The 9,875-nt window shown below is 56.0% G+C and overlaps 1 protein-coding gene across 1 annotated transcript; it reads right to left on the bottom strand.

The window, feature by feature from the left end:
* Window positions 1-2,873: 2,873 nt before the first annotated feature.
* Window positions 2,874-9,287, bottom strand: ARSI (arylsulfatase family member I). Its single transcript, XM_081035910.1, has 2 exons — window positions 8,611-9,287; window positions 2,874-5,171 (listed from the first exon to the last, which is right to left on the bottom strand). Exons 1-2 carry the CDS (start codon window positions 8,925-8,927, stop codon window positions 3,767-3,769), a joined length of 1,722 nt encoding a protein of 573 aa, XP_080892036.1. The 5' UTR covers window positions 8,928-9,287; the 3' UTR covers window positions 2,874-3,766.
* Window positions 9,288-9,875: the final 588 nt, after the last annotated feature.

The following is a 9,875-nucleotide window of genomic DNA, read 5'->3' on the forward strand; positions in this document are numbered from 1 at the left end:
ATCAGAGCCTAAGTAGCATTGTGACAGCCAACTCAAATCCCTCCTTCCACAGCCCATACACATGTTCACGTGCACATGCTCGAGTGGCTCAGGGTCCTGCAGGGCCTGGGCAGGCACCACAGAAAACGTGACATCCAAAGGGTCCCCACGAGGCCTGTCCCACTAAGGGCAGTGAGCATAAGGGGCAGAATCGGTGGAAAGTGGGCCAAGAGAGAAATGATCCTGCAGAGGGTCTAGGCAGAGTGTGATTTGATTAATTCATTGCAGTAAATAATGCTAGACTTGTACTCAGAAGGCAGAGAAGTCAGGGGTCAGGGAGCAGCACTGTCCCGAGGTATCCCACGTAGGAGGCAATCATTGCAAGGAAGAGAGAAGCAGAGAGCCAAGAGACAGAGGACAACGGCTACTGTAGCAGCGTCTGCCCAGCACAACCAACAGTCAGAGGACCCAACATCAAGTCCTGCCATTAGCTAGCTGTGCGTGCTCATGGCCCATCTTTTCCCCATTAGGGTCTCTACTTCCTCCTAAGAAATATGGGGACAAGATGTTCCTTCATGGACTCCAAGAACAGGAAAAACAGTTATTTCCACTTTCAAGCCAGGCCCTGCGCTAAGCACTTACTGCACTATTTATATTTCACAAGGAATGTCTGTGAGACATATATGATCATTGCCCGTTTTGCAGAGACATGACGAGACTTATCCATCTGGGATCTGTGTGACTTCAGCACGCTGCCCTGGATTCTTTGGCCTCCACTAGAGCTGGACGGACCCTGAGGGAGCCCATCTGCCCTACAGATGGGGGACCAAGGCCCAGGGAGAGAGGAAGCTGCCTTTCTGCAGTCACACAAGTTCAAGGACAGATCAGGACAACTCAGAACCCTAGCTCCCAGAACAGGGCTCCTTCTCTTCCCCTGCTCTGCCCTCCCTCTTTCTGACACTGCAAGACCGCTTCCCTAGGTCCCAAGGTAGCCAGTAGGCACTGAGTGAGAGGAGGAAATGGGGCCAATGCCCAGGATAAGGCTCAGAGCTCTACCTCTCCAGCCATGTCTGCGGCTCTCTCCTGGCTCCTAGGGGACTGGTCATCCCTGCCCCGGATTCCATAGGCAGAGCCCAGCTCACACAGGGCCACTCCTGGCTCAAACGCATCAGGCTGGCAGATTTGGTCCAGCCAAGGGAGAAACAACGGGCTTGGTTGGCATCTCTGGACTCTAGTCCCCCAGATCTGTGACCCAAGGGGCCCCAGCTGCCTCTGGTCTCCCCTCCATTGCATCCCTCCCCGCCACAGGTGGTATAAGCATCTGCCTGGTGATGCCAGTCAGGGGCCTGGCACAGAGTGCAGACCCAGGTGCCCTGACTGGGGGGAACGAGAGGCAGATAGGGATGGTGCCATGCTGATTGCTGGACGGAGTAGAAGCCACAGCAAGTGGGCTGAGCCTTTCACCACAATGCCCATAGTCCTGGTCACTCAACCAGGCCAGCTGCCAGGGCGCCGGTTAGGCAGGCTTGGGGACTGCTGGGCTGTGGATCAGGTCTCAGGCTGAAGCTTGAGTGGGGCTCCTGGGCTGTTCGCCGGGCTCTGGCTTAGGTGGGACTCAGCCAGGCAAGCTGCAGGCTGAGTTGGAGATTAGACTGAACCTTTCTCAGAAATAGGAGCAGGAGCCCACCACCAGCCCCAGCGGGGCTCTCCATGTTTGAGGCCAGGTAGGCCACAGGGGGTGGGTCTTGGTGCCTGGGGGAGAATAGAAAGCGCTTTCTATGGTCCTGCACTTGTGGCCCCAAAAGTCAGGGGCACAAGAAGAGAAACAGGCCTGGAGCTGGAGGCTGGGTCATCTCACTCAGCAGGTATAGGCAAGGACTCCACTCAACTGACGCAGGCCTGGAGCTAGGGGAGCCCCGCCACTCTGGAAGGGCACAGCCCACACAGTTGGGACAAGCCCCCTCGCAGAGCTAGAGTATCCTGGGTAAAGGGGAGACTGCAGACGACCCCTTTCTGGAGTGTCCTGGGCCTGGGACACCATCCCAGGGGGTGACTTCCGCCGAGTCTCCCTCCTCAGCCAGCACGGGGGCTGGCTGGAATCCAGAGGCCTCAGCCAGTCCTGGCCTCTGCCCACCACGGCCCCAGCAGCAACATCCTGGAGAAAGACAAAGGTTTTAGTTGGGGGCAGCTGTAGAGGTAGAGAACAGGGCTGGGATGAAGGGCTCCAGGACCTCTGCCCTGCAGCCCCAGGCCAGACACTAACTCCTGGGCTGAGCCACCTCTGCCGTGGGGAGGCAGCTCTGTAACTAATACCTGGACCCCCTCCACTGCACCGTACCCCACCCCACCCCACCCCACCCGTCCTGCTTATCCACAAGCTGACGAGTCCTAACAGGCCTCCTTTGCCAGTGACAAAAATAACTATTTTCAAAATTCACAGCAGGGCTTTCGCCTACACACGCCGTGCTCACTGGAACCTGAAGAGAGAGATGCAGAACGCAGTGTGCGGATGGAGGCATGCTATGCAGCGAGCAGGCTCTGAAACACCCGTGTCCCTCCTCCTGCCACTCAGCCCATGCCCCCCAACACACACACACACACACACACACACACACACACACACACACGGGAGCCCAGAATGGCCAACAGGGCAGGGCTCTTAGATCATCCACCGAACACAGAGGGCACTGAGGCCCAGAGAGGGTTGGAATTTGCCTAAGGTCACACAGTGGATCTGCGCCAGACAGAACCAGAACCCACATGTCCCACAGCATGGCCAGGCTGCCCACCTCCTCTCCCATTCACTCAGCCAGCGGTGAGCTCACCCCTGCCCTCAAGGACACATGTGCCCACACCCACTTGTGCTCACAGACAGCATTCCAGTCCTTGCTTTTGTGCTACTGCATTTTAATCAACTGCACGGCTCCCCCACCACCACTAGCCTGGCCAGTCCTCTAGAGCCCCGTGAGGTAGGCAGAGCCAGGGCTTAGCATCACCATTTGCAGGTGCGGAAATGGAGGCCCAAAGGGGAAGGACTGGGCCCACGGTCAAAGCAGAGCCCAGGTGTCCTGATTGTTGGTTCCGGGGCTCTTTTCACAGCTGTTTGGTCCAGGACCCCTGGTCCTGCAGCACCAACAGCTGGGCCAATTCCTCTGAGTTCTGGGAACAAGCAGGAGCGCTCTCCACCACAGCCCCTACCGCCAGTCCCGCCCCAGGACTGGCCCAGGCTATGTGAGGACCCAGGAAGGTCACCCCCCGATTCTTGCACCTCCACCTTCAATACTCAGGGGTCCCTTCAGAGCAGGCAAATGGCCATGCCTTGGCTGAGGTCCAGGCCTAAAGCTGCCTCCATGTGGCCCCCAACCCAAGCAGTATCACCGAGGTCAGGGCTCAAGGGTGAGGCCTTCAGTGAGCTGGGAGGGAGGTGGTGAGTTTGGCGAGAACCCCACCATGGCCCCAGGCACCAACCAGGTCCACACCACGAAACCACGAAGTCATTAGAGCTCATTTCACAGGTGAGGAAACTGAGACCCAGAACTTGTAAGGTCACCTGAGGTCACAGAACAAATCAATGGAGAGGCAAGACTGGGGCCCAGGAATCCCAATCTAGTTCATCCTCCTGCCACCCCCAAGCCAAGCTCCCCACCCTTCAACGGAGGGGCTGTACCCCCTCCGTTTCGCTGCAGATGGGGACATGACCTCAGGCCCCTCCCTGGGGAGGAACAGGACCAGGCTCCCCTAGATAGGGGAGTCTATCTAGGGGAGCAGAGATCCTCCCCTCCCCCCATCAGATCCGGTGGGACATCAGTCTGGTGTTGAGTTTGCGAAAAAAGGATCGAAGCTTGCAAATCTTGCATTTTTTCTTGCGGCGCCCCCGGGAGAAGCTTCGAACCCTAGCTTCCTCCTCATCCTCTTCTTCTTCATCATCCGTGGCCCAGGGCCCCCAAGCACCCCCATTAAAGTCAGGATGGGCTCGGGGATTCTCAGCCGGGTAGCGCACAGGGATGGCGGTGCGGTTGTAGGCCACCAGGCGGGCCAGCAGGGCACGGACGACGTCGGGCCGCTGGCCGGCTAGGTCCTCCCGCTCGTAGGGGTCCGCGCTGATATTGAAGAGCCACACAGCCTGGCGGGCACTGGCCATCCGCTCCAGGTTCCACCAGCTGCCAGGGAACGCAGCCAGCGTCTGAGGGGGGATCCAGTCACCATAGCCGGGGTCGCCAGTCAGCAGCTTCCACTCGCCCACTCGGATGGCAGCCTGCACAGCAGTGTTCCAGATGCCAAAGCCACCCTCGAGGGAGCCGTGCCGGGCATGGTTGTAGAGTGGGTCGATGTTGTGCAGGATCTCTGTGCGTGGTGAGGCCCGGCCCTCGCTGATGGCTGGCCACACGTCATAGCCATCTAGCCCATCATCGGCTGAGGCGGTGCCACCTGCCAGACCCACCAGGGTTGGGTACCAATCAGTGATGTGCACCAGCGCCCGGCTGGTCCGGCGCTTTCGCTTGAGCAGGGGGCTGTGGACGAAGCCCAGGCCCCGCACGCCACCTTCCCAGTAAGTGCCCTTGCGTCCTCGCAATGGCCAGTTGCTGCCTCCTGAGAATGTCTGGCCGCCATTGTCACTGGAGAAGATGATGACACTATTGTTGTAGAAACCATAGCGCTTGAGGGCCCAGGTGATGTTGCGCACGGCCTCATCCATGCATGTCACCATGGCAGCGTACTTCCGCCGGGCCACGTTGCCCATGGTGCGGTAACGGTAGAGGTACTCGCGCGGGGACTGCAGGGGCGTGTGAACTGCCTGAAAAGCCACGTAGAGGAAGAGGGGCCGCCGAGGGCTGTGGCTGGCTAGGATGTGGCTGACGCGCTGGGCATAGAGCATGGTAGAGTACTGGCCGCTGAGCCCCCAGGCGACACTCTCGCCCTCATGCAGGTCAAAGCCGCATATCCCAGGGCCATCACAGTTATCATAGGTGTAGTAGTCCACATTGCCCGTGAGTGAGCCCAGGAAAGTATCAAAGCCCCGGCGGGTGGGCAGGCACTCCTTCCGATAGAAGCCCAGGTGCCACTTGCCCACCATGTGGGTAGAGTAACCTGCTTCCTGCAGCTTCTGGGGCAGTGTCACCTGGTCCAGGGGCAGACAGTTGGGCTGCCGAGGGCGGATGATGGAGTGCTGAAGTCCTGTGTGGATCTGGTACCTGGTGGGAAGAGGAGAGGGCATAGAAGGCACAGGTGAGCCACAGACCACACTGCTCTGTCCACCCAACCCCTAATACTCACCCTGAGGTCGGCTCTGGTGCCAGTGCTATCAGCAAACATAGGGACAATAACCAGCAGGTATTATCAAATGTGCTAACACTTCAAATGCATTATCTCACTGAATCCTCAAAACCATCTGAAGCAGATATTATTATTTTACAGATGAGGAGATTGAAGCTCAGAATGGTTACACCACTCACCCAGGATCACACAGCTAGGAAGCTGGGGAGTTAAGAGTAGAACCCATGTTAATCATGAGAACAAAATAATATATAATAATAATAATAATAAGTAATAATAGCTCACACAAAGCCCTCACTATGTGCTCAGCATCGCACTAAGACCCTTTATGAATTATTTCACTAAATCCTCACTGCAACTTACGGGGTATGTATCATTATTACTCCCATTTCCCAAATGAGGAAACTGAGGCTCAGGAAAATAATCCCTTGCCCAGTGATTCACACAATTAGTAACTGGAGTTGGGATTTGTCTCCCCGGCAGTCTTCAGAGACTTCTAAGTTCTAAGCTATTAACTTGCTATGAGGACTCGAGCAAGTCCTGCTCTCCCAGGCAAACTCCTACTCACTGTTCAAAGCCCAGCCCAAATGTTACCCCCATCGGAAAGTCTCTCACAACTCTCTCAAAGAATGAGTCACTTTTGCTTCTGGGTTCCCCCAGCATTTAGTACCCATGATCACTGTCCTACGTGGCCATGAGATTCTACTCAGCGTATATGCTCTCAGGCCAGGGATATGTAATGGGACTGTCCTTTACTCAACTTTGTATTCCTAGCACTCAGGTGGTGTTTAAAGGACACTCAATTACTTATGGAATGAATGAATGAATGAATGAATGATACTCAGAGAATTTTAGAGCCAGAAGGGACCCAAGTCACCTGCTTATTCATCTTGTCTGGAAGAAAGATCCAGAGGAGGGAAGGGACATGTGCAAGATTATTCAGTGGTCAGGGGCAGAGTCAGGACTTGAACACAAATGCAAGCAGTCCAAGCACAGACCCTTTTCCGGCAAACTAGGCTGCCACGTTCCTTCCCTAATGGGGGCCTCAGTGTGCTCATGTGTAGGAGTGAGTTGGTTGAAATGGGAGATCTTTAAAAATCTTCCAGTTCCCAAATTTTATGAAATGAATCTAAGTTCACGTGGCCCCTGAATCTGGGTCACTCACCCAGGTTAATATCCTGAAGCAGGAGCAAATGATTAGCAGAATCCTGCATTCCTCATTCATTCATTCAAATTCCATTCCCCCTGCTGTGGTCAAGGCCCCCAGGGGGTCTGCTTATGGGGTCTTGCCTTTACTAAGGTCTTAAAAGTCCACAGTAAAGAAGCCTGGAACTTCACAAGGGTATTAGAAGCCCACACCTTTTTTCTCCCCCTGGGGCATCCAAGTTAAGCCAAGACCTGAATACCTGACTCCTTTAACCTGGGCACTGGGGTGGGTTTTTCTGTTTTGGTTACCTTATCTTAAAGCTGTTATTGCTGTTAGCTATCATTAGCTACTACTGTCATTTTTAATACTATATTCCACATGCATTATTTCATTTAATCCTCATTTAAAAAAATCCTACAGGGAAGACTATTATTACCCCCATTCTACAGATGATGAAACTGAGGTTTCCAAAAGTGCAGCAACAGGCCCAAGTTCAGACAGCTGGCAAGCAGGGGAGCTGAGCTTTGAACCCAGGTCTACCCAACTCATGCTCAAAGTCTCTTGGTGCTATGGCCTCTGCAGACCTCCATCAAGCTAATGAATGATTAGATTTGATACAACAGGTACTCTAAGGCCCTGAGTCAGGGCTGAGCCTCTTTCTAGAGGCTAGGCACCATAGAGCACTGCTTTGTAAAGTGGGTGGGCCGGCTTAGAGTCACTGAAGCCCGTGTGCAAGTGAGTAACATGAGAAACTTTGGCTCTCTCCAAACACGACTGGATGCTTTAACAAACACTAATGAGAGTAGTCAGCACCAGTCAGATGGAGCCAGCTGCAGGGGGCGGAGGGCAGACGCTGCCCAGCCACGCTCAGCTAACTTCACAGATCAGGGGGCTGGAACGCTGCCCTGTTGGCTGCTCATTCTCCTGCTAAAACCAAAAGTCACCTCTCAGGACAGAAATGCGAACTTGTGCACAACTCCTGGGAATGCAGATTCCTCCTCCCACTTCTGGAGGTTAGTCACCGTTTAGTTTTCACCACCACTGCAACTCACAACACATACACTGGCTCCTCTTCCTCTTTCTCCAGTTCTCTCTCTCTGTTGCTGGATCTAAATGCTGAGGACCAGGTTGCAGGAAGAAAAGGCAGCTATTTGACTCCCAGCTCCAGGACCCCTGCCAAGCACCTGGCCTCTCAGTCCCCTTTCCTACAGGCCCTGAAGTTGGGCACCGGCATGAGTTGGACCCTCCCTGATTCCATGCCTCAGTTTCTCCCATCCAGGAAACAGATTAAGGCTCTAGTTCCTGAGATCACACTAGTGGCTTTTGGGTGGAACTTGGGAGAAAGCAGGCCTTGGACCCCATCCAAGGAGGATTAGCTTCAGCCTTGCCAAAGGATTTTCTCCTAAGTGGCCAGAGTTTGCTTTCTACACCCACACCTCCTGTTTCCTTGCTCTTTTAATCCTGTAATCCTGCCTCCTTGCCTGTGGACAACTCCTTATGGAGAAAGCAGTACATCTCCTTGGGCCTCCCAGCCAATTTGGGAGGATTTTGCTGATGAAAAAACAGAGGCTTGGAGAAATGAAGTAAGTAGACTAAGTCTACATAGTAGGTCACGGCACCCTGTATGTGTCTTTCACTCACTCCAGCTATCAATTCCTTGGTTTCTTCCTAATGTAGTAATAGTTTGGGGACCCTAATCCCTCCAGTGACATAGAGGCTGTCATTCATTGACAGCCAAGCAGGGTACATGCAACTCATTCCATCCTTACCACTGCTTTTCAAGATAAAAACGGTTCTTCACCCCATTTTATGGACAAGAGAACTGAGGCTTAGAAATGTTAAGTCATTTGCTCAGGGTCTCAGGGTGTGTAAGCAGAAGCAGCATTCAAACCTAAGTGTCAGAGGCTGCCATGTTCCTCTAACAAAGGGATGACGGATGTCTCCTTTACATGGTGGGCAGAGTGAGTATCCTAGAATACCAGAGGGAGAAAACCTCAAAGGCGATCCAACCCATTCAGTGTACAGGCAGGGAAACTGAGGCCCAGAGAGGGCAAAGGACTTACTAATGATCACAGCCAACTGGAGCCAGAATTGGCCTGTCGACCTGGTTTCCCAGATCCCTGAGGGACGTTTGTAAATGCAAAGGAAATCTACGACTGGGTTTATTTGGGGCTTGGACGGCCAGCCCCAGCGTGCTGGGCCATGCCTACCTGCCGGTGAGAAGCTGGCTCCGCGAAGGCGTGCAGATGGGCTGGATATAATAATTCTCCAACTTGACACCCTCGGCGGCCAGCCGGTCCAGCGTGGGAGTGTCGATATCTGAGCCATGGTAGCCCACGTCGTGGTAGCCCTGGTCGTCGGTGAGGATGAAGATGATATGCGGAGGCTGGGGAGGAGCGGCCGAGGGCTCCTCGCCGGCGTCGCCGGGCCCGTCGGCCACCAGGCTCGGCTTGGCCCAGTCCCAGGACAGGTAGCCGAAGCTGAGCAGGCTGACCAGCGAGAAGCCGGTGAGGGCGTGCATCGCCATGCCTGCCCGCGGGCCCCGGCGCACAGGGCTCCCGGGCCTCAGCGCCGCGCGCGCCCAGGGCGCACGGTCTGCACGCCCGCGGGTCAGCTGGCCTGGACGCTCCGAGAGCGCTCAGCGCCCCGGGGGCGGCCGAGCGAGTGGCCCGGGGCTGGCGGCCAGACGGCGAGGTGGGACCTGCCCGGCCGCAGCCCGGCGCTCAGGGGAGGTCAGGCCCGCGCGGAGATGCCTCTCGCCGCCCTTCGCCTGCCCTGCGCCTCCCTGGCTCCCTGTCCCCCAGCTCAGCCCGGCCAGCCTGAGACGCGGCGTGGTGACTTCCAACAAGTGCTCTCCCCCATCCTCGGATTCTCCTCTTGCTTCTCTAACCCTCGATTTCTCCCGCCTCCTAATTTCTCTTGCCTCTGCTCTCCCTTTCTCCTCCTCCCGACCCTCCAGCCCCCAGCCCGGCCTCTCGCCCCGCCCGGAGTCCTGAGAACAGTTGGGCTCCCCGCAGGGAGGTGGGCCGGACCCCAGCGGGAAAGGGGTGGGAGGCACGAGTTGGGCGGGTCTGGGGGTGACACCGCGGGAGAGAATGCGAGAAAGTTGTACCATCTGCCGGGGCCGAGTCCCAGGTGGAGGGGCGGAACGCCGAGCAGCGGCCCCGCCCCCGGGCGGGAAGCCCAGGCCCGCTCGGCCCTCCGGCTCCACACCCCGCCCTGGCCCGGACTGGGGAAAGGAGGGAGGGGGCTGCTTGGAATTCGATGGAACAGTTCCGGAATGGCCCGGTCAGACATTCCTCGATCATGGAGTCTTAGCATCTCTGAGCGCCAGCCCTGTAAGGCACGCACAGAATTTTCTATTCCAATCCGGTCGTCTACAGTGAGAGAAACTGAGGCCCTGAGATGGGCGGGAACTCGGCTGTGTCCCAGAACATGGCAAGATCTTCTTCCCCTGGGCTCACGGTGGCTGTTT

The sequence above is a fragment of the Rhinolophus hipposideros genome (genome assembly GCF_964194185.1).
Source record: "Rhinolophus hipposideros genome assembly, chromosome: 23".
NCBI lineage: Eukaryota > Metazoa > Chordata > Mammalia > Chiroptera > Rhinolophidae > Rhinolophus > Rhinolophus hipposideros.